Source organism: Aptenodytes patagonicus, chromosome 2, assembly GCF_965638725.1.
Source record: "Aptenodytes patagonicus chromosome 2, bAptPat1.pri.cur, whole genome shotgun sequence".
NCBI lineage: Eukaryota > Metazoa > Chordata > Aves > Sphenisciformes > Spheniscidae > Aptenodytes > Aptenodytes patagonicus.
The window spans coordinates 138503762-138529312 of record NC_134950.1 but is presented as its reverse complement, the minus strand read 5'-3'; the positions used below and the strand labels follow the sequence as shown (position 1 = coordinate 138529312).

Below are 25551 nucleotides of genomic sequence, written 5' to 3'. Positions count from 1 at the left end.
ATCAAAGCATGGATTATATTCATAGTGAAAAAATACTATGAAATACTCTTTTTTTAAAAAAAAAAAAAAAAAAAAAAAAGAAAAAAGTGGTCATTAACAAAAAGAACACTATTCATTTCATGTGATCTTTCCCTCCCTATAAAAACTTCTACTGGATGAAGAAATATTTAATATTCCTACCTAGACCCTTTTAGGTTATATATTCCAGTTTCTGTCCCATCTTGCTCTTCTCACTTCCTTCTCTGCTCAGCCAACTTCTGCTATTTCAACAACTTCCTTTGGGCAAAGGGACTATTTCAAAGATAGCTTTCCTGTTAGGAAGTTAAATAAAGCATTTTCTTTTGATATCAGTGTAAGATTTTTAACAGAAATTAATCTCTGATTTAGCATGCTAGTGTCCTATATGTTTCTGGTTTTGATTCTTGGCAGCTTGATTTGGTTTAAGTAACAACTTAAGGAGAGAAGTATAATGTGTTAAGCTAAGGAAATAAATATCAGCTATCTGATGTAACTGTTCAGTGGACTTCTTTCTTTACTTTTTTGTTAGCTATAACATATTTGTCTTTGGAAGTTACATAAACATCTTCAGGATATGTTGGTGCTTCTTTTCTACTGACTTCTCTTGAAAAACTTTTTTCTTTCGTCGCTTTATATACAATTAAATAACTCCCCCTCAGTAGGTTAGTTCTCAACCTGTATTAAGCAGGTTTTCTGTTTCAGGTATAGCTCAGTCACTGTTGCCTATCAGTGGTTTTCTTTGTTTGGTAAGGAATAAGAAAGAAAATATTTCCAGAATAGAATGGGGTGAAACTTTGGTGTGAAATTTTGGTTTGAAACTTTGTCTTAAAACTGGTTTTGCTCCCATTTTTGATGCTGAGATAAAAAAGAAGTCTTGTAGCAAAGATTATTTTTGGTTAGGATTCTTAAACTTTCTTAATATTTATTTATTTAATTTTTCTGTCTAGGAATGCAGTGTTTTCAGCAACGTATGATGAAAATGTACTATGTTTATAAAGCATTGCTAGTGAAGTGATAGTGGGAGTGAAAAATAATGGATTTTGAAGTACTTCTGCATTAACCAGTCAAAATGTGAAAGAATTGGATTCAGAGCTAATGTGTTTTGTAATTTCTTAAGTAATGGTCACTTTTCGGATGTAAAAGAGACTTAGGCTTTTGTAATTTACATGTTCTAGTATTTATTGATTTGTTATTGCAGAAATAATGGATGAAGCTCCATATAGGATGTTGCCAATCTGTAGTGGATATCTTACAATTGCTTGCAGTTTTGGCTTTTATTTTACCAGTAAATTAAAGTAGACATCTTAAAGTGATCGATCATCCTGTTTCACTAGGAATATATTAGTGCTACACAGAAATGGGTGACTGAGGACATGAGATTTGTAAAATTGCTCTACAAATGGGACTACTTTCATGACATGCCAGATTTTCCTATTTTTGTTCACTGGACAGTAAACGGTATGCTTACTCTTTAACTCTAGTGATGAAGACAGGTGAGAGTGGAATGACTGTATTTAGGCTTCTAACCAAAGAAAATCGATGGGCCTGGGTACAGGCAAATGCACGTCTTGTCTACAAAAATGGAAGACCGGATTACATCATTGCCACGCAAAGACCTCTTACGTAAGCTGTCATCGCATAAAGCAGTATACTTCAAAAACTGAAAACTTTTGAGCTTGTTTATATTCAGAAAGGAATTTTTTATTTTCAAATAAACCCCCTTTAAATCCTGAACTCCAAAAAGAAAACCTCTTTCAATTTGCTAACAAACATTGAAAAGAATTCTAATGTTTCGGTACTTATGTGGCATAGTCCTTTATGTCTAAAACTTTAGAGATTTTGATTTCATATAAAGAGTAAGAGCAGCGGTACAAGCACGAAGTTATTCCATCCAACCTATTTTTAATTCAGTATCCCCGTTAGCAAAAATTAAGAAATCCAGCTGCAGTTGTGTAGAAGAAACAACAGACAACATAAAGAAATTAAGTCATTTATGGTGCTGAACTAAATTGTACATAATATGGAATTCAGCATTATTATACAGGTTAAATAATTTTTGCTAAGGAGTCTGTAAAATGGAGAAAAAGAGATACTTCAGTATTGAAGTATTGATTTACTTGCTATGCCAAGAAAAACATAATGCATGAAACAAAGCCCGCTTATTTTCATTTCAGCTCATAATGCACAGAAAATGGGGTATGCTATCTAGATTTAATTACAAATGTAATATGTAAAGGTGGTATTATAGTCATAAGCTCCTTATTTCATAATCTGCCTCTTGGTTTAGCTCAGCCAAGTTGAGCTGGAATAGCTAGGAATTTGAAAAATGCCTACAAATAGAATAGTTCATTTTTTTATATTAATTCGAGGGGACAAAAAGATTACAGTAACTGTTTAGTACTGCAGTATTATGCTATATATTTGATTTATTTTCAGAGATGAAGAAGGGGCAGAACATCTACGGAAGCGTAACATGAAGTTGCCCTTCATGTTTGCCACTGGTGAGGCGGTGTTGTATGAGGTATCTTTCCCTATGTCAAGCCTTATGGATCCCTCTCAGCCGAAGAATAAAAGCACAACGGGAAAAGGAGACAAAGCAACGCTACACAATGATTCTGTGGATCCAAACTCCCTCCTAGGTGCCATGTTAAGGCAAGATGAGTCTGTGTATCTCTGCCCTCCAGCATCACATAAACTTTCCTTTGAGCGGAACTTCTTTGCAGACAGCAGGGATAAACTGAGCGGTGGTGTTAGCAGCGGCTGGACGGATAATCTCCTACCTGCTGGAAATCACAACATTCTCAAACGGGAACTAATGGAGTGTTCCCAGGACAGTGCTATTCCACTTCCTGAAGACAGTGCAGCACTCTTTCAAGATAACAAAACCAGTGATTTGTACAGCATCATGAAAAATCTGGGTATTGACTTTGAAGATCTAAAGTGTATTCAGCAGGATGAGGAGTTTTTTAAAACTGAATTATCTGGTGTGGATGATATTGGGGACATCGACATAACTGATGAAATCCTGACTTATGTTCAGGATTCCTTAAATAAGTCTGACTTTTTATATTCAGGCTGTAACCAGCAGCAGCCCCTGGTCCAGAATGAAGGTTGCTTGGTACAGCAAGAGTTAGATTCACATCAACTTCATCAGCACCAGAAACAGCTTGTGGAGCAGCAACAGCAGCAGCAACAGCAGCAGCAGCAGCTCTGTCAAAAGATGAAACATATGCAAGTCAATGGGGTGTTCACAGATTGGAGCTCTAGCACCAGCATGCCTCTTAGCTGCTCACAGCAGCAGCCCCAGCAATATGTATTCCCTGGCATGCATGCCACTACATCCGAGTTCTCTTACAAATCAGAAGTAAACACTTCCCCTTACGCATGTAGGCAAGAGTTTATTCCTTACAAGCAACCCACAGCGATGATGCCACAGCTTTCTAATTTTGCTCAAATGGATTTCCCTGTAGCAGGTTTTGACAGACCAACCTATTCTGCTTCTTCCAACTTGGAGGATTTTCTCAGTTGTTTGCAGCAAGTCCCTGAAAATCATGAGTGTGGGATAAACTCTGAGTCGGTTATGCTAACTCCTCAAACATGCTATGCAGGCGCTGTGTCTATGTACCAGTGCACCCAAGAAGCACAGCCCAGCTGCATGGATCAAATGCAACATGATCCTATGATGGCAAGTCAACAAACGTTGTTGAACAAGGTAAAGTAGACAGCATTGCTACATTGCTTGCATTTTGAATTGTGTTTTTATTGTTCTGGGTGGCTACTGGGATGCAGAGTTTGTCATAATTGAATCACTGAGTTTGAAACTGATGGGTTAGCAGTGTGTGAATGTCCTTGCTTTATTTGTTCATTAGGCTGAAGAGAGTTGCATTTGGTCAAGTTTTTATGTACACGTATCAACATCCTGGTAGCTCTTTGGCAGTATTAAAGCAAGAGAGTGAACTACTCTCTTGGAGTAGAGTAGGTAGAAATAGAAGTTGTACCTACCAGCAATTTTTCCCAGTGGAAAAATTTTTCCTTTTTCCCAAAGGAAAAGCAGATTGGTCAAAAGCTTGGAATTTGCTTATATACCTTTTTTAGAGGAGTGGAATGATGTCAGTAATATTGTCTGGTACATTCATTTTCATGAAATATGTTGTAAGGATGCAGAAAAATATCTTGGTTTTTAAAATGTTAGTGTTCTCTAGCTACTCAGATTCTTTGATTTTTAGGATTGCTTAAAGTATCAGATTATAATATCACATAAATAGCATGAAATATTATGAACTCTTGCATTTCTACACATGATGATACTGCAAAAATATTTTTATATATTGCCATAAGTGAAAGTCAGCTTGTTTCTCAAGCTGCTGTCTGCATTGTCTGCTGAAGACAAAAGAGCAAGAAAAAATTATATTCACAGTAGGTAAGTTGGACCTTTTTCACATTGTGTTAAGGAGAATGCACAGTAAAAGCCATAGAAGAGAGGAGCCTGGCTATAGCACAGACTACAGTTTTAAGCACAGTTCTTCATAGGTAAAATTAACTTAGAAATAAAAAAATTCAATTACTAAGGCAGTTCCTGATTCTGAATAACCTTTGTTGAAGTACCTTAAATTGTACCATTTATTTCTGTTAATGCTGCTCAAGTACAGATCCACAATCCTTTTTTTTCTTTTTTTACCTCAATGAGTTAATGTTCTAAAGTACTGATCCTACCAATGCTTATGCACATGCATAAGCATTTACAGAATTAAAGTATTAACTGGCATTTAACCTACACAAGACAGAGGTGAGGAATGCAAGTAGAACATACCCAGTTTTTCAGTATGCTTAATACAAGTACAAAACATATCCTTTTTAAAACTGTTTCACTAGTGGAAAAAATATAATTGCAGAATTACAGAAATTTAGCTAAAATGCAGGACAGTTCAGCAAGATGAATAGCTTCTGCGTGAGTGCCCAAGGGCTGTAATAGCATGAAGTGACTTTGGCAAACTGCAGTGCGCGAGCTTGCGCAGTGCTTGGCTGTATGTTGCCTGGCTGTGGTCAGTGTTAGTCCTTCATAGTGCTTGATAATAGGGTTGCGAAGCAGTTCCAGGGTCATCCAAGTTCATCCTTATAGTATAGAATTGTTCTTTTCACAAAAGATATACTGGTGTGGTGCATCAGTTTTGAACAGCCAGCACATAAGCAATTCCATTTCTTTCTTTTTAATGGTTGGTTTCAAATTAATTTATATCATAGATTGTTTTGTTGTTATGCTGCCTTAATCATTTTTGTAATGCCCCCTTTTTGTTGTTTTCTTGTTCACTTTTTCTTCTCATGTATCTGTAAAAAAGTTTAATGACTAATGACTAAGCATCTCTGAATGCAATAAATGAATACATCTATTACTTCATATTTACTAGAATGCTGTGCTGCAATAATAATATTGCATTTAGCTTGTTTGTCATAAAAAATGACCAAGGGCCACTTTGTGAAAAGTTATCCTTACTTAAGTTGTTCAGAGGCAAATTCAGCCCCTCTTGCTATGGTATACCCATGCTGTGTGGATCTGGATAGCATTGCATAAGCAGAAGCCTGGTGCAGAACTGACGTTACCCTTGTGCACGTTAGCTCCTGTTTACTTCTGAAGAGAACTGCTGAACATTTGTACAAATGAGCTTAAAAGAGGAGCACGCTTCTTGATGAGATAAGGAAGGATTATTCCCCCAACCCCTTTTGTAAAAGAGTGATCGTAGATAGCTGATAGCTACCTCCAAGTCCTTGCTGGTCCAAAATTTATGTATGCCAACTGCGTGCAGCGCGGAGTGGGAAGAGACTGCTTGTTCCTAAACCAAATGGCATTGACTTTTGCAGCCCGTAGTGCTATATACTGTTCACATGAAAAAAACCAACATCATCTGTTGTATCAGACTGTACTCAGTTTTGACCTGTAGTCACATCTGCCAATTAACATTTTTATAGATTGAGGGCAAAGTAAGGATCTATGTAAACCAAAGTTGTTATGCTGAGAAATGTTTTAATGTAGAAACATTTTTTTACCTAGAGATGTCATTGGTCCAGGGAAAGATAACCGTATATTTATATATGCTTATATTACAGAGGTTGTATTTAGTCCTGTATCAGAGGAGTTAAGGACTTTAAAATATGTGAAGCCATTGGAACTAGTAAGTCAGAAGTATATCTGCTGCACTTGAAGTAATCTTGTAAAATATCACCTGTGCCAAAGCCATGATGGCAAATAATATACATTTCTTTATTGTAAATAGGGAGAATGTATCGCTGCTTATGATAATGAACTTAAGGTTTGATTTTATTGCTAATTGGTAACTTTAGTAAGGATGCGACTAAGCAGATAGGATAGTACTGTCTGAGCCTACGTTCACACAGCCAAACCAAAGTAGGGCAGTCTTTGTGGCTGGATTTAGCACACTGACATCCCTATCAGCGGTTAGAGTCTGGAGAGAGGGCAGACATTGCTATGCAAGCTATGATTGCTATCCTTTCCTCAGCCTTCTAACTCGAATCAATTTTTATGTGAAAAGACTAGGCGATTAGAAAGCCAGAAGGGTCTGTTGTGGTCATCTGCCTTGACTTTCTGCCTAACGTGTAATTGCAGTCAGATCATAGCCAATGTGGTCTAAAAATACTTTCAGCGATGGAGAAGGGCAGAAAGGCCTTAGATAATTTGATTGCTTGTTTAAGGTCGGTATTCCTTTCTTAAACAGGAGAAACCTTGCTAATTACTAGATTCTGTGTGGAGAACTTTCTTAGAGATTTTAATGAGCGTGCTCATCTTGTTAATGAAGAATATCAAAATAATCTGCTTCTGTTAGAAGTAATCCTAGCTTATATTATTGTAGCTGTCTTTAAAAGTATGGCAACTTTGATTAAAAACATAATTCACGTGGCTATAGTCTTGTTAAAAACTTAGAAGAACCGTCCACAGTTAATCAAATTTCAGTGTTTGCGCAGAAGGAAAAAAGTTTCCAAAAACCAGCATATTTTGATAGATGAATGAATGTATAATACATGTTTTAAGGACAAACCTTGAATGAATGAATACTTAAGATACAGGCTACTCCCGAAGAGGTGATGGAAATGTTTAAAATATTTTGTTGTATTTTCTTTGCATGACTGAATGGAGTATTTTGTAGATAAAGTGACTTTTCCATAGCATGACAGGAAGCATTACATCAGATGATTAAAATAATCCTATGAACAATTATGTCAAGACTGATGAAAGCCATTCATTGCTCTTACTTGGCATTGTCAATATGAAGACCGTTTGTCAAAAAAGCCCACCCTACGATCGCTCAGCCTGTGGATTGAATGCAGTACACTTCAGCTTACGAATAGGACTGCATGTGCATTCCTGGAAGAGCTGTAAAGTCTGGATCCCATTGCAGACATGAAAAGATGTAAAAAGGTTGCTTTTAAAATGTAACAGCTGGATGTGGAAATTAGGAGTGCTCAGTCAGACTGTAATTTCTACAAGTGGAAGCTATATTACGGTTTAGATAATAGTGATGTTTCTTTACTTAGCCAGAAGTAGGACTCCCACTGACTTCAACATGGGTAAGTTTCACTGATGATTCAGACCCTACTTTAATGCAAATTAACGTCTCATCATTCATCATTTAAAAAAAAAGTTTTAAAGCTATTCATTATATTTTAAGATGATTTAATCCAATCTGTGTCTTTAGGAGGATTTTTTTAAAACTTATAAATAAATCGGTTTCCCATACTAACCATTTATATTGTCTTTTTTTCCTGCCAGTTCCAAAACAGTTTCAATGGAGGAAATGTAAATGAAGCATATCCCTCTCAGTTAGATGTGATCAGTAATACGCAGACTGCCACACATCTTCAGCCTCTTCATCATCCAACAGAACCCAGATCCTTCTCGGATTTGGCATCTAGTGGATTTATGTGATTCAGATCTAGAGCTCCATCTGTGATTTTGTCTGGGCGTCAGGCTGCTCTGAGGAAAAGCTTGCTAAGTCTATCTTTGAGCATCGGACTTTAACAACTAAATTACATTTTGAGAATATGAGGTTGGTTGCACTATATACTGGTGGATATGTAATCCAAGACCTGGATTTTTAGAGTGACAGGTGGAATTAAAACTTCCGACTAAAAGTATGCATGTGCTGTTTTCTATCAGATTGACTGTGTCATTGCAGTATGGATTACATATGTACTACAGACTATGTCATGCTATACAACATAAGATAAGGCAAATGGTTTTGTTGTTTAGAAAATAATTGGGCACTTTACAAATAGCATCAATGGCACAAGGAAGATGATTTCACATGTGGATTATTTCCAGACTTTATTTTTTAAAAACTATTAAAAAGCTCTGAATTTGTGAGAATCAAAAGCACTTAATTTTAATGCATACTAAGCTCTTTAATCACGTATTTTATATTTAAATAATTTTGTTTTAAGTCTCCATTTCTAGCACTTTAATAGAAGGCTTAATACAAGGGTATGATATGCAACTTCAGGTTTTCTATGAAACAGACCCCTTGCATTCCTCCTTTTCTTGTCAACCTTAAGTGCCTCACAATTTAGCTACCTTGTTTCTGATGGGAGCTTATTTTAGCAAAAATCACTATAAATGTCATCCATATTATGTGAACTTCTATCTAACATCTACAGTGCTACTGGCTGTATCTTTCTCCCCCACCCCCCCAAAGATAATTTGCTTAGAGAATGACTTAATTCTTTATCTGTGGATTTGTTACACTATTATCAGGAGTTAATGTTCTGAATTTAGTTCAGCTAAAGAGTTTTGGTTTATTCTATACGGCTTTTCTGCTTTCTTCAGGTAATACAGGGTATATTAAAAAAGCAGATTTTGCTGAGGGGGAGGAGCAGATCCTCAGGATTAGTTTTAGATTATTAATGCTAAAAAACATGTGCCTTATCTTGTGTTAAAATGCTCATAATGTTCTTTAGAAATAATACAAGGCTGCTCTATGCAAATACTTTCATTAAAATGGATATTGAAAAGGATTGCATTTTAAATAAGGGGGAAAGGAGTATCAATAGCGATTGGTACTGACGTTTACTTTGACTGCAGTTTTCAATGTTTGTAGTGGGGAAAGGGTCAGTTTTGATTTAAACTTTATCCCTAGCAAATTGCACTGCATAGTACAGAGAGGTTATTATTTTTATGTATGTTGATCCATTTGAAAAGCTTTGTGCAAAGTATGAAATTGGGAGAAGGAAAAAGTCATTAAAGAAATTCTCCTTGTAATAATAGGTTTTATTTTCAGGAAAAAAAAAAACCACATCCACGAAAACATTCTGGGTTTTTGTTTTGGTTTTATCTGAGAGGATTGTTAGAATTGCAGACACCAATGTTTGGTGCAAAATAATAATCTACGTGAAAAATACAGAAATGTGTATATGTTCAAAATATTTCATACTCTTGTGTGTTGTATAGTTCATATATAATAAAATGTCTTTGTAAAATATTTTAAACCAGTTAATTTTAAGGTGTTACATCATTATATGTTAAGAACAGTTTTATTATGTTTGTTATATATAAAACAGCAATTTAGCCAGTTTGTTTAAAACAGGCAAAAGTAAATTGGCTCCCTCCAATTAATATTGTTTAATACAAGGACAATCGCTTACAATTGGAATCCTTTCATAGCTGAAACATGCTTTCTTTGAAGAAGAGCATATTTTCTTCTATTCTGTGTGATATGATATGCTAGGCCAAACTTCTAATTCAGTTACAATTTTTCAGATTAATAACTTCAGCAGTTCTTTTAAGTGAAATTACCGTATATGAAAGGGACATTAAGGAAGCAATTACTATGCAGGAAAACCCCATAAAGACATTGTGGGTTGTATTACAAGGTTGCTTTTTTTTTTTTAACGTTTCAGATTTTGTTTTCAGCACAAGACATCAGTAACGGGTTTGTTTAATATCATTTGAATTAATTTGTGATTCTGTCATTCTTTTATTTAAGGTCTTGTTTAAGCCAATATCTGAAACGTCTTCCATATCTAGCCAGTGTATCATGTTTGCATTTGAACTTGAAAATTAGAAAAATGCTGTAAAACCGGAAGGTTCGAAGGGATAATGTATGTTTTACATCTTACAAACCAGTATATATCCTGTTTATGAATTTAGTTAAACCAAATACATGTTGTCCTATCACTAAGTGCCAAGGATGCAGTACTACAATGGTGCTGCCCTACTTACTGTAAACAAATTAGTTGTTTATATGCAAATCAGCGTATTTTGTGCATTATCTTATGTGTACACCATTGACTGTATTAGTGCACTCTTGATCTGCACCAAACTGTACCTACAGTGCACAGATGTTTCTAAATTGGATCTCTATTAGCCCTTCAGGTCTGTTATGTAAGATTATAACCCAGTGTTAGTCAGTATTACTATCCATTTTTGTGCAAGTTTTCTTAGCTTGTTTTTCTTTCCAGTTCTTCTCTCTCCTTTGCTATGCCTGCACGTACCATGCAATACACCTCTTGCGTTAAGGTATGGTTTTGTAGCGCTCTTGCTCATCTCCAGTAAAGTTTGTAAGACATAATATATGGTAATAAAATAATCACTTGAATGTAGCTGAAATGTATGTTCTTTTACTGCAAAAATGTTTGATTTCAGCAGTATATGAAAAGATACGTTATCATACAGTTACTACTATCTTTTGAGAGCTCATCTAATAGTTTACAAAACTATTGTTATTTACGTCACTGTGGACTTTGCACTTCTCTGAATATTAGATGCAAATACAATGTATATCATTTAGAGTGGTGAACAAATGTGTATTTGTCCATGGAATTAGTACTTTATACTTGCATGAAAATGAGTTTATAAATAAACTTTGTAAATAGTAAGCCATGATTAGCAGTTGGAAGGCTTCTATATTCATTGCTTAGTGATAGTAAATCCACAGTTGAACACTACTGAGGCAGGAATAGATTTCTGCATAGATGCTGCTAAAAATAAGAAGCATTTTCTGTTTTGAGATTTGTAGCTGGCCATTGGTACCTATTTACTGTTTATTGCTATTTCATAAATAGTGATTTTAAGTTAAGAAAACAATTCTTTTAGTTTATTTCTAATTACTGATATTATTGTTTCCCGTGTGCTAATTTGGCTTTGCATGATAATCTTCTAAAATCAGTTGTAATGCTGAATCAAATGTTTCCCTGTAATCCCCTATGCAGTTTACCAAATTTACAATAGTTCTTTGGTTTAGTGACATGATGGACAAGAATTTAATTGGTTTCAACTATGCTATTACCTTGTAATGTATTAAGACACATCTTATCCAGGATCAGTACTAGGCTATGAACTCTGTATGTAGGTCCTCTTGTTTACTCTTCTTGCAAAGCACAAAAAGACAAGCTAAGATACAAGAGTAATTCAGCAAGGCTGCAAATCTATTAAGTAACATCTGGAAATAATCAGGCAATAATATAAGCAACACAGGCCATCCTTTTTTGTAGTCTGTTGCATTTGTTAAAAGGATACATACCTTCAAGCCACATACCAACCTGTTCCCAGAAGTGTAAGACCTCACTGTCCAGTTTTGCTTGATGGAGGGAGATACTTTCTTCTGGACTAAGCCATTTTATTTATGATTTATGGAATTCCACTTCTATTTCTAATTCAACATGAAAGTTAACAACCATGGTGGTACCTAACCAGCAGTAAGTCCACTGCATCGTAAGCTCAGGCAGTTTGTTGATGGAAGTCATCTTATTCGAGGCTCTGTCAGAGGGAGGCTTCCCCAAATAGCTCTTTTGGAGATGTATTTTCCTAGTGAGGAACCACATTTCCCACTCATACACTTAAACTGAGAACTGTTGTATTCTTAGGTGATTTTGTTCACCTGAGAACTGGCTTATTAAGTTAGGTTAAAGTTACTATCTAGAATAAGAGCCTGATTCTGCTTTTAATATTTTTATTCTGTCCATTGATTAAGTTGACAAATTATCTTCCTGCCTTCTTCCCTCTCTGCCTAGGCATCCTTCCCTGCAAGCTGGCACTTTGTATCGTATACTCTGCATAATCTGAATATTTATTTCCAGCATGGGCTACTGTCCACTTTTCCCCCTTTCATTTCTGTTGCCTCCAGTGAGCAATGTTCACTTTGATTGCTCACCAGGGAATCTGAGCCAGCTCTCCAGAAAAACCTCCATTCTTCCTCTCAAGCAAGTTCTGGTGCGTTGATTTTTTTGTGGTGAACCTACGTTTTATAAATCCTCTTACCTCTTGAAGTTGATCTTCCTGACAGGTAGAGAAGGACCATAATAGTAGGGCACCAGCAGCTAAGTGCAAAATTTTCAAAGATTCAACCGAAGTTGTGAAATCGAAGATGTGATCGGTCTATGGGATAATGAGGTTTCTTCTTTATAACCTAACCTTCCTAGTCAAGGTCCAGCAGGCAATGTTATTAGCATTAAAGAAAGCTATATACAATTTAGTTTCCAAAGTAGCCAGTCTTTGAGAAAGAGAGAGGTTTCTCAATATTAAAGTTACTGTGGTTTTTATAATTTATGCTGAAACTAGCAGGCTCTTATCTTTTCTTGAATCCAGCCTGGCTACAAGTAAAAGTATAAGCAATATTCAGAAATTAATAACTTCAAGAGATTTTTTTACACCATTTTGAAGGTTGTGTGTGATCATAACTGTCTGGAAGTCTAAGACCCATACAAATAAGTCTAAGAAGTTTAATTATTAAAAAGAAATAAATAAAAACAGAAGGGGAAGCCTGAGGGATGTTGGGACTAATTGGAATCCTTTATACTGCATAATAATAATATTCAATATAACAGTTCCTCCTGTATTTACAGAATGACAAGGGAAAGGAGAAAAATTTTCCCCTTTTCACTGACTATGGACATGAAGACTTCCCTCTTAACATGGAAGAGTGGGCATCTGTTGGTAGGTGGTATGAGCCAGAGGAACTTGGCTCCTTGCTAGTAAAAGTAAAAGCTAAATTAGGAGAAACTATTGAATTTACTTTGTGACACTAGTCAGTGACATTTTGAGAGGGAAGTGCAGGAAGAGAAAGGATGGTCTCACCCTTAATGTACTTGAAAGATGTCTGAGGGTTTTTGTATTCTTTTCTAGTTTTTGAATCATCATCCATACTTTTTTAAAGAGCAAAATTTAAATCTTCAGAGTCTCTGCTCAGCTGCCAACTACCTTGATTCTTCCATAACCACTCAGATCCTGGCAACATTGATCCACTTGGCTACCAAGCCCTCAAGAAGTTGTCTACCAGGTGTTTCCTGCATTTCTATGGGGCCCAAACCAGTAAGTGGTTTCAGAACATACTGAACAAATTTGTCCAACAGAAAGCAGCCAGAAAGTCTTCTGTCAAAATGAAATAATGGGCAAGCAAAACACACAAGTTAGCTCCCTCCTCTACCTTGTTTGGAGTTAGGATGTAAATGAAATCAAGGTCTCTAAAGTGGTTCATAGGATATCCTGAAATGAAACAAACTCTTCCCTTAAATTGTTCCACTTAGTACAAATAGTTCACAAATGACTGAGAGAGTAAGGGATGTATCCTTTTGTCTAGGAGCTAAGGCAATCACTTAGGACAACTGGATTCTTCACAGGAGGTGCTGGGTGCCCAGGGCAGTCTGTGGCCCAGCAGTTAGAGCACTCATTCTGCACTTCACCAGCATCTTTTTCATTCTCTTGAGGGGAGAAGTGCCATCAATTCTGAATGGAGTTTTAAATGTAAAAGCCCCAAAACAAAAAAAAAAAAACCTGGCCTGACCTTCATACTTGGTTTTACATCTGCAATAGATGAAGGATCTGTGTAGCTGAAATATCCTATACATGGTCTTATTAGAGAGGTTACTCCCTTTGATTTTAGCTGTCCATGCTGCCATATATGCTTTTTAAAGCACTTATTTTCCAAGTTCTCATCAACGTTATAATCATCAGTGCCCCTGAGACCTGTTTCTACAGAAGCTGGAAATTGCCCTTCCAAGTTATAAATGGAACTGTAGAGAAAAGAATTACTTTCTACCAGTAGAGCTTCAAATACAATGCTAGGAGCTTGTCAGGGTGCAATCATTATGAAAAATAGAACAGTCCTCTGCTTGCAGAAGTCCCTAAAATTACTGGGCAAAATGGTATAACATTTGTGAGTCCATGGTGGGTGGTGGTAGCACTGCTGTGTAACATGCACATGCACGCACACAGAGCAGCCTGTGATCAGGAAGGCACATGATCATGTGCCAAAGAATGTTTTAATTACACTGGCATCTAATCAAACCTTGAAAAGCTAGTAAGAGCCTGTGACACCTCATTCAATAAAAAGAAGGATCTGCATTAAACTTCAGACCTAGACTTACAATCAGCACATAAACTTTTATGTACTTAGCTTTATGGCTCAAATCTACTTCCAGTCCTTCAATAATTCTTAATAAAATAAATAAAAGGAAATTCTCAGGCAAAGAAAAGTTTTGCTAACTTAATGCTTCAGTTTTAATATTGCTAGGTAAAACAACAATGGCAGGAACTTCAGACCAAGAACATTATTGTTAAGCAGCAGAAATATGGAAATGATCAGTTAAAAGAATGTAGATAAACCTCATTAACATGCTTCTAAAGTCATGCTTTTTCCCTCAGATACAGCTGCGTGAAGTCACATTCATCAAGTTGGTTCCATTCCCTCCTTGTTTTGCAAACATCTAAACCAGCATTTAAAATCTTTCTCGCTAAAGATGCGAATGAGACAGATTTTCTGATTCAGCTGTGACTTCAAAACTTGTGGAAGTTCAAAGTACTTCGAAGACAGCATGCTAGTTGCTTTCTAATGATAAAATTTGGACAAAAGTGAAACATGTGGCAAAAGATCCAGACCTGATTGGATACACCACTGGAACATTTTTCAGTGCTTTTATTTATTTTTAAAAGTTGGGTATTTGTGTATTAATGGACATGCTCGCCTATCTACTCTCAGAAGTCATATAAACCTTGTATAGAATCTGCTGCAATAGATGCTAACAGAATAAGATCAATTTAAGCTTATCATTTAGATGCTATAAATGTTGTTTGTGGCCTCTGCTGCTTCCTAATGAAGACAGCTGAGTAGCTTCTGCAGAAAGGGCCAAAGTATAGTATCAATGTCTGTTCAAATCACTTTGGTAGGTTGCTCCCACATGGCAAATGCAGACAAGGAGTTTAGATCGCCTATGGGAGTCTGTGTAGCAAGAATGGTTGTTTCATGGCTGGAGAAGTTGCTTGTTTCCTCAGGAACAAGGTAGCCAGACTCCTGCCGCGATGCTGCATAGCAGCTGAAGTTGCTAACAGGACATGCAAAGGAAGATACGGCTCAGAATTGCTGCCAAGGCACGTAAACCCTCTATAGGTACTGCAGGGAGAGCCATATCGCTAAGTGCTGCTCACACCACAGAGCCCAGAGCTGACTGTAAGCTCCTAGACCAGACTTGTCTGAGACAATTGTGGAGAAACTGGTGACTCCCTTTTATGCAATAGCCTCGTGGTTCTAGTACAACCCTTCTGCCAGGGCTTGACTAGCAGCAGGAAGGAATGCATTCAAATGTAGAGCATGGCAACAAACAGACCAGTTGAGCTCCCACCAAGGAACTTGGAATAACTAATCTGAATTACTTGATGCTCAAAATGAGCTGACTTCCCTGCTTGCAAACACAGATCATTTAACAGTTGTTATTTGGGGGGGGGAGAAAATTCCAACAAGTTGGGTAAACAGGATGATTTATAACACCTAATGCCTAAAGCAAATACCAAACTATTTTAGAGTCTGTTTTCCTCTGATGTGGCAACTGTCAGGTCAACTCTTGTCCACTTTGCAATATCACTTAAGTAGCAGCCCTCAATTGATAAAACCTGTTGGGTAACATGACCCAATTTGAACAGCAGCTAAGTTGCTTGTGTTATCTGCTTTTTGTAGTTTTGCCACACTTCTTTGCTACTGTTCCTTGCAACTCCTTGCTGCTCTCCATGCCTTGCTCTGCCAGCTGTTCTCTTTACCGTGGCACATTGGTGAGTGGTTCCTGCTACAGCAACTCAGAGCAGGCAGCACTGAAAATAAGACATCTAACATACATGTGTATGTGTGTTAGCTTAAACAGCTTTTCCTACTTTGCAGCATACAGCGAATTTTTGCATAATAGTCCTTTATTCACTTTTAGTGGAGAGATTGGTGGGGTTTTTTTAGGCCTTGGCCATCAGTCTTACAGCAGAGTTGGCAAGTAGGATACCTGTCTTGGGTCTGTCCCTTGTCATCACCGTTCCTCCTCTGCCCCCCGCGTGCTGGGAACAGGGACCTCATCCCAGTGCCAGACTCAAGGCAATAGTTCAGTGCTCTCATTGCCAGTTGCTTCTGAGTCATGTCTTCCGTCAAAGCAGCCTTTCTCAACTTTTTGGCCTGTCGGTCTTCATGCAGCCCTGAGTCAATTCTTCTGCCCGGGAGGAACCAAGCCGCTGCCAGCAGTGAGAGGTAGGTAGCAATTCCCTGGCTAAGATAAACATACCCAGCCAGGTATTACAGCCCACTCATGTTCCCTCGTCACTCCCCACGTTAGAGGAATAGAACTTCTACATACTTCTTCCACCCATCACCTCTTTGAAACCTTTTATAACTTCTAGTTTTAACCCAAAATTTGAGAAACACCACTTTAAAAATAGCATGCAACAAATGATGGAGGACCTCCTTCCATCCCTCAAGAGCCAGTATTTGACCTTTCATTTACCATACTATATTTTTAGTAGTATAATTTCAGATACAATTACCTATACTCAGCTTCTTAAATCATGCATGAAATGCTTTTTCAGAGCCACATTAACAACTAGCTGCTCAGCTTGCTGGAATTAGAAACCAGATATGTTGTTTTATTTACAATATAAAATCAGAGTGTGGTTTTGGTGTAGATTGCTATAATAAAGAGGAAAGGTCCCTTTGGTGTTCTTTAATTTATGACACACTGTAAAATGTCCAGGCACATTTTGCCTAGTAGCAGAAGGAGGAAAAATAGTAACTCTTGGCTGGAGATTAAAAAAGTCTCACCCACCACGAATGTATTTTGAGATCCTGCACGTTTGGGAGCAAATCAGCTACTTATCTGCTCCTGGGATCATGCTCATTTGTAACCACAGTGCAGGCTCTGTGGCTTTTAAGATTATTTTTTTTTTTTTTTTTTTGTTAGTCTGCTAAATAAAATCATTCGTATCAGATGAATGTCAGTACAGTGCCATTAAGATCACATTAGAGAGATATTTAGGCTAACATTTTTGGCTTTGCAGGATAAATTGCATCCTGTTCTGATTTTTCTGATTCTTAATGTCTCAAAGCCTGCTTTTTAGGCACACTAGAAACTAAAAATAGTCAGGTGCTGTGAATTGCAGCTATATTGTGCTTATTACTCTGCTCATGTAAAGTCTTGTCATTGTTCTGCTGGAGTGTTTCCTGGGGAGCTGCATAAACAATCTATGACCTATGGCTTTCTATAGCTTGAGATCAGACTATTTAATCTCTGCTTATCAGTCAGGAACCTTCAAAATTGCTATTTCACAGCAAAGCCTTTAGACGAAGTACATCACCTGATTAACTTTAATCAACTGCATCAGTAAACAGCAATATTACTAGTGAATCACAGAATGATGCAAAGACCTCTTACATCATCTCTCTCCTCTCACCGACAGAACAGGATTCCTTGTTGTTGTATAAAAGCTTCGTCTGTCTGACTAGGGCAACTGTGGTAAACCCTATTCACTCAAGAGCGTGGTCAGCCTGTGCAAGCTCTCCCTGGGAGAAAGACTTCCCTTCATTCATCCTATCTTTTCCTGCTTTTCATTTCTTCCTACTAGTCTCTTTATGTAGGTATCTGAAGATACTCCCTCCCAGAGAGCCACACAACAAAATATTTCTTGACTGTTACCCTTAGTCATTCTGTAGTTGAACAGTATGTATTCAGGGACTGGTATTTCTGTACAACACGCAATAAAATAGTTGGTATGAAGACACAAGTTAAAAGAAATAGACCAATCCAGCAGAAATGTCAGGTGACCAGCTACTATTTTTTCTTGAAAAGAAAGCAAGTTCTTCAATAAAAATTCTCAATCCTTCCCAATGTAACACAAGCCCATTTTTATCATTTTGTTTCCAAAATCCTTTCATTTTAGCAAGCTGGGGTTTTTTTTGGGGGGTTGTTTTTGGGGTTTTTTTCTGAAACTGAATACAGTCCATTATGTCAGTGCTGGACAAAGAGACATTAGTTGAACCAATTGTTCATCGTATTAGAGACATACATACATGGGAAAATCTCTTGCCTCCTTCTTTATATGAGGAAATTCCTTATGCATGCCAGATTTGTATTGGTTTGGTCTTGCTGAACTTTATGTTGCAAACTCATGTCAAATGTCTAATCCAGTGTCTCTTTCTCCACCACTAAGAATTCTTTGTTTTCTTCGTACTTTGAAAGAGGTGGCAGTCTGCATTTCCCAAACAATAAAGACAAGGAAAAAAAGGGAGAACTGTTCTGACAGAAAAGGATGCAGGAGGGAGCTGTTAGATAAAATTGTGAAAGAAAGATAGACCAATATATTAAGGAAGGTTGGGGGAGTAATAGAAGATCCAGTGATGGTCCCTTAGGGGTTAGTTAGAGGTGCCATTGTGTAGGGCACTCAGACCTAGACTGAGCTAGCTTGTACTCTGGGAACAATCTATAGGACTTAATGGATTTCTCCCATCTTTTATTCATGACTCTGCTTAGTCCATGACTGGGGCCTTTCATTCTATGGGAAAAACATGTGTGCACAGCCCAAGAGTGGATGCTTGCCTGTGTGTTTTTAAAGGGTTCCTAGTTGCCTGCCAAGTTGCTTTTTCTTTTTGGTTTCATGTATTTTTGAAAATCATACATAACCTTTGGAAGTGACTCACACAAACATTTCAAAATCCATCCAGAAAAATTGGAAAGGGAAGGTATTTAGTCCCTAGCTGACAGCCTTTGTGTGTCACATCTCAGCTTGCAGCGGGTGTTCTCAGCTATCATCAAGATGCTCTCATAGCAGCTGAACGTACATCTTCCTTTGCTCATGATGTTGTTTTATCTCATGGAGCTTGACAAACTGCAGCATAAGTTATCTGAGATTCTTTACAAAAATTGCATGTAACTCCCATATTTGCTGCTTCTAAATATTTCTGCAATGTTTTGTGGAATCTTTTTGGCCTATGGGAAAAACAAACAAACAAACAAACACAGTTAGATTTACCCACTGATTTTCTGTCTTCCCCTCCATTCCTGCCTGTGTTCGTACCCTGACTGTTCTTCCTCACCTGGAGGCCTAGTCACAGTCAATTTAGTTCAGCCTGCAAAGTAAGCAAATTAGCTTGTTTAAAGCTGACAGGTGAGTTTAGAAGTGGCCTACCATACTTAGAAACTGTATGCCTCAGGAAAGAGATCACTGCTGCCTATCCATGTAGAAAAATAGACCATATTTCTGAAAATAACCGTACTCTCCACATGCACCTAAAACAGTTCTGGCCGTCTCTGGCTCTGAATTTCGTCTCTGGGTCTTCTAATTTTGCTCCCATTCCGGCAGTAATGGTTACTGCCTGTGAAGCTGGGGACAATTGCTGTTCATATAAAGCACAGAAAAGCTCTTATGCCCATTTTAAAAATGAATATGGATCAAGCCTGGAAAACACTGACTGTTGTGGCATTTTTTAACCTTAGTTTTCTGATCTACGCAACAACCTTTTTGGCACCAAAGCAGAGATGATAGAAGATATCACGTTAGAACAAAACCAGGGCTCTTTCCACAATTTAGTCCTGCCACTACTTGGTCCATTAGACAGATATTTTTCATAAATTATGATCTACTATTTGAAGTGATTGAGGCAATAGAAAGAATTTTGTACTTTATTTTCTAAAACACCTTTTGGAAGATTCTTTTCTACAGGTGGAGAAATCGGCTTTAGTGTTTTTCCTTCTTTCTGTTTTTTTTCCTCAAGCACTCAGCCTCTCCTCAGCATCTGTGTAGTCTCAAAGAATGTCATCCCTGCCCTTCACTGAGAAATTGAAACCTTTGCTGTATTAGCAATCTACTGACACGGTCTTACTGGTATGCACCTTTCCCTTCTCACTCAGCGATAATGTCATCATCCATTGTACTCTTAACTCTGAGGAATGAATCGTGACTATTTGAAATACTTCACTGTTGCAAAGGGAAAGGATCTGTTACCAGATGTAATGCTAGATGTAGCTTTCTTCTGTATTTTGCAGAATATCAAGAGCATGACTAAGGTATAAGATCAAGATCAGCCATTTAATTACTCAGGGTGTACATAGCTAGTGGTTACACAGGTAAGTCTTGACATTCTGAACTCATAAATTCTATCTCCTACCCACATCAATGAATGGCACACTGGAAGATATTCAGGGACCTAAACACAGGCATCTAGTACCATTTTAGCTATAGGCTATCCAAAGCATCTACATAAGCAATCTCACAACCTTTTAGAGCAGCAGCTGGTAGGCCAGAACAGACTGATGCCTACGCCAGGCATGTGAATCACTGCCACATTGGGGCACCCTCACATTGTTGAGGAACACTTAGGAGGAAAAAAATTAACAAAGAATTACATCCCTTTTACATTCTGACATGATCAACACGTGAATTTGTTTAGCATGTTATCAGGCAAACAGTTTGAATCAGCTACCATCTCACAGACCTGGAGGGCAAAACTGAATTTAGTAACATCTTATCTTTCTAATCCATCACCAGGTCATAGTCCTTTTGTGCTCATAACTGGTTAACGTTGTACTGATAAAACTCTTTAAATTTTAAAAACGTTAATTGTATCACTAAAGCACCTGGAATGCAGAAGCAACTTACATTTTTATGAGCAAAAAACTGCCAATCTCATCTCACCAAAGAAAGTGCAGTGCTTTTGTCCAAATGTGACCACATGATAGCACATGAGTTCTGGCCTCTGGTGCTCGGCCTTCAATATAAAACCATTCTGATCAATTATCCAACACATTCAGCTAGGTTGCATCCTGCTTGTAAGTGTTCTGTGAGCAAAAGACCTTGGGAATCATCCATCTGCTGCTGCCAGTGGCATCTTGCCTGTTCCCCTCTGTGACAAGGGATAAGAAAGTCGCCCAGAAAGCTTTTACAGTGAGACGGTGTAGGCTGTTTGCCAGTACCACTGGGTGTTACAGCGATTGGTCCAGGCTGCCTTAGGCAGACATGAAAGCCAGATACAGTGAGCACAGCACTTCAGCTCTGCTGGAACTGCTGGCACTCAGCTCAGTTTTCTATGCTAATTCTTCTTCCTCCAAATCTCTGGCCTGGTGAGGGAGGAAGAACATTTCTGAAGAGATATTTTTGAAGCAAAGACTTTTAAAGCTGATTGTGATCCCTCAAATGTAGGCTTTGCATGTATCTGGGTAGCATCAGCTAGCTGGAACACTGCTGGATATTTTTCATAGATGATGCATCCGCTTCTCCCATAGAAGCTCTGCCATAACTGCTCCCTCTTATCTCCCATTTCTCATTCTGAAGAGTCTTTCTGTTTGCAGATGAGGTAATGGGCCAAAGACAAGCTTGCTGACCAGGCTAAAAATTCCGTGGACAGTTCTGCAGTTTTACAAACTGGATGATCTGTGACTCAAGAACTCAGAGAACTGTGTGGAAAGGCTCGTCTGGGACATAAGCATAATATAAGCCCTCATATTAGCTGTTGTAAGTGATTAAATTGTTCAGACTATCTATCCAAGAGAAGATTTTACTCTAAATAAAATTAAAATATGAGCAGAGAGGTTCCAGGTAGTGTACTGAGAATCTGCATCTCCCCCATGAAGTGAATGAGGCTCAGAACTCCTATCACTCACCAAGGTCTAGGCTTATAGGGGAATCAGACAATTTTATCTATATATATAAGCACACATACACATGTACACACAGGAACTAAATTCCCACTGAAATCAGCTTGCTGGAATAGATGCAGTAAGAGTCACAAAAAAAAATTATTGTATTTTATAGAGTCCTGATCTTTAGAAAACCTTCCTGTCACTTCTTCCATTAAACCTGCTCTTTTTATAGATTTCCTCCTGGCCAAATGTGTGTATTGTCAATAAAAGAGGTATTTTATTTTTAAAACACGTTCAATTTACCTGATGCTTTAAATTGCCTTTGAAAAACTTTTGCTTCAAAGAAGTGCATAATAATTATCCCACACCCATCAATAATAACTTCACTTTCTCTGAAAAGCAGTGGTACAGCATTTTTCTTTGGCTTTGTGCCAAATGCAGAGGCAGTCATTAAGGTTTTACTGCATTTTTTTTTAAACACAGTCTGATTTACCTGAAATACCAACTTGATCTTTGCCAGAAGGTCATTTACTTAAGGGTTTTTTTGTATGACACATTTTCCTTGGGGTCCTACACACAGAATGACTGTCTTTTGAAGTCATGCAGCCACTGACCATGTCTGCCAGACTCTCAACATCACAGATATATTCTGACACCTGGGTCCCAACAGGTGCTAGGTAGGGTCAAGTCTGCAGACTCCTTCTTTGCATTTAGTGTAATGGTAGCATAGTATTTTGCTTTCATCCCCTTGACTCACTTAGCAGTCTTTCCCCATCGCTTTGATTAGTTTTGCGAAAGCCCCCTCTTCTATTTGAATCTATGTTTATCACGATTTATTCCATTTATTTTGATTCTGCTGTCTGCTGAGAGCCACTGACTTATGTTGAGGAAGAAAAGAATATATACAATGTCACATCAGGCAAAGTGCTAGCATAATCTCATTTAGTTTCATAGTCTTCTTTTAGGTACCAAAAAGGGAACTAGAAGTGTACGGTCACTTCCTCTGCCTACTGCAGTGGAAGAAGTGTGCATTGTCCACAAAATGGAAAAATGAAGGTTTAGGGTATAACATGATCCTTATCGGTCCCTTCCAACTTGAGACATTCTATGATTCTACGATCTCCTGCTTCAACCTCATTTCAGTCCCAGGCCAAAAATAAAATGTAAAGTAGTAAATGTAAATGTAGACTGATTTGGGGTCCTATTACGTATATTTCTTTTTTTTACTAGACATTTCCTGTTTTCTCTGTCTTCACAAATATGTCAAAATAAATTCAAAGAAATGTAGCTCATTTGATGTACTCACAGAAGTACTCTGGTCCTTTCTCTCCTGACAGAGTCAGGCTCGGTCAGAGAAGCTGCTGGGCAGCAGCAACAGACAGTCATGGGCCAGCACATGTAATGTCAGGGCACACGGGGCAGCAGCAGGACTTCCAAAAACAGGTAGAAATTGAGCTGCCAAGCACCTGAGAAAACATGCACAGCAGGGCTGGGGCAGGGGTGCTGTGGTGCTTGAGCAAGAGGAGATTTTGAGCAGAGGTGAGTGGTGAGAGAGGACTGGAAAAAATGGAAAAAAATCTCTATCTGTGTTCAGGTGTGCTGGTGTCATCCCCTTAATTGCTGCCTACCCCCATCCCCTTTTTTCTCTCGCAGAGAAGTCAGCATAGACCATCTCTGGCATATCATTGCTGAAGTCAGAACTGTTTAAGTTTATTTCTGAACTTTCTGGCTTTCAGGACTGCATAGGCAGACGTTGTCAATGCCACCTCATGAAATCAGGCAGGAGAAGGGGCAGGTATTACCACCTGAAACGACGCAGGCACTGAGCAACCCCACACAACTGCTAGAGATAGACCTTTCCGGTCTGAGCACGGAAAAGTTTGCTTGTTTTTCTTTTACTGCCTTTGCAGGAGCAGATTTCATTCCAAAGAGAGCCGTTCACCTCCCCCCGTAATTATGACTAAATCTTGATGGAAATGAGGAACCTGCAGTCCTGGTTGCTCTCTTGTGAAGCACTGAGTCATGTAATGGGGCTGACCCAAAGCACTGGAGATTACCCCAGTGATAAAATGTAACTACTGTCTAGTTCCCCACTTAAATATGAGACCCTTTATTTTAATTAAGGTTGAGTCAAAAAAAAGCTTTCATATTCCCTGTATGCAGACCTCAGCATCTGAGACCATTTTACTGAGCGTTTGAAACTTCTTTTGATTTACAGATTCATGGATGAATCAGAATGATCCGTGCCAGCTAGTCTGCATGGTCATAACTTAGTGCTGTCTTGACTCATACGATTGAAAAAGTGCAACAGAACCAACAGCAGAGTGAAAGGGAGGGGAGTCAGCACCAGGTGAAGACTAATTACTAATAATTTCTAATTCTAAAATTATTTTAGAATCTACATGTGAGCTTGGTGTCAGTACTTCAACTATTATTGTCAGGAAAGATCTCGACCTACAGTCAGTGAAGTCTGGAGGGTGATTCAGATATTGGAGTCTGGTCTAGTGTAAACAGAACGGCTCTCCAATACCAGCCGAGGGGGCCTTCCAGGCCACCAGACCTTGCCCTTCAGTGTGAAAGGAATCCCGTCATATCATCCCACACACAAAGTTATCAAGCACCATTGAATTTTTCTGATGGCTAGGACAAATTTTCTAATTACTGGCCTAATCATGGTCGGTCAGTGATTAGTCATCCTCCAAAGTAGGTGAATCCAGATCATACAGAGATAGAACAAAAGGACTTAAGGGCTTACCTCTCACATCATGTAGTCACTTACGTCCAGCTCAGTACTGTTTTGACTACTACAGAAGTTTCAGGCTCTGATCTGACAATTTTTTCTGGATGAGTTCCTGCTGTAATACTGTTGCCTTGCACTGCATGGAACAACCACACATTTTTCATCAAAGCAGTGGAAAACTGCTGTTGACTGTGTTTACTTTCACCACTTTACCTCATCCTTTGAACTTTCTTTGTGCTGGTCGGTGACCATAATAACCATGTATGTCACTCTATGCTGTAGATAATGTTTGCACAATGATATAGCTCGTGTAACATTCTGGCCATCATCACATCTATTTTGCCTTTTCTGAAAGTTCCACATAGTTAGATTTGCTTCTGTGTCAAAACTTGTTACCGACTTCTTTTGCAAAACACTTGCAAGCACTGTGCTTTTGATTTTTTTATTTTGCTCTGGAAGTCCTGTTCCAGAAAGCAACCTGACATCCACTTTTTCTGAACCCAATTATTTGTAAAGCCTAGCAAATATTTTCTGCCTTAATCTATTCTTAAAAATCTGAAGTTCAGCTAAATTTTTCCTTAATGTTGTAAGTAATAACTTTCTTGTAAAAAAAAAAAAGGCATAGGACATGCCCTGCAGCTTTTATGTTGCAGAAGATCAATATCTCTTCCCAATATAATACAGTATCTCTAAAATAGGCACAAAGTGAAAGTTTTGAATTGATTTCTTCAGTGACAGCTAAAGATAGCCAGCTGTCAAAATGGAGAATAAAATAAATGGAAGATGCCCAAGACAGGTCTGAAATATGCTCTCAAAGTGCATTTTTACAGTTATTCTATTCCATTTTCTTTATGTTTTCATACCTTGAAATATTATACCAGTTGTTATGTTCTTAAAGAAGTTATTTGAAGAATGGT

General features: G+C 38.0%; 1 protein-coding gene across 1 annotated transcript in view; it reads left to right on the top strand.

Moving 5' to 3' along the window:
- AHR (aryl hydrocarbon receptor) overlaps positions 1–10623 on the top strand; it is a 65491-nt gene extending 54868 nt beyond the window's left edge. The window contains exons 9-11 of the mRNA XM_076331388.1: positions 1500–1641; positions 2455–3730; positions 7799–10623. Coding sequence (XP_076187503.1) covers positions 1500–1641; positions 2455–3730; positions 7799–7954 — 1574 coding nt within the window. The 3' untranslated portion in view covers positions 7955–10623. The remainder of the gene's footprint in view (positions 1–1499; positions 1642–2454; positions 3731–7798) is intronic.
- Positions 10624–25551: the final 14928 nt, after the last annotated feature.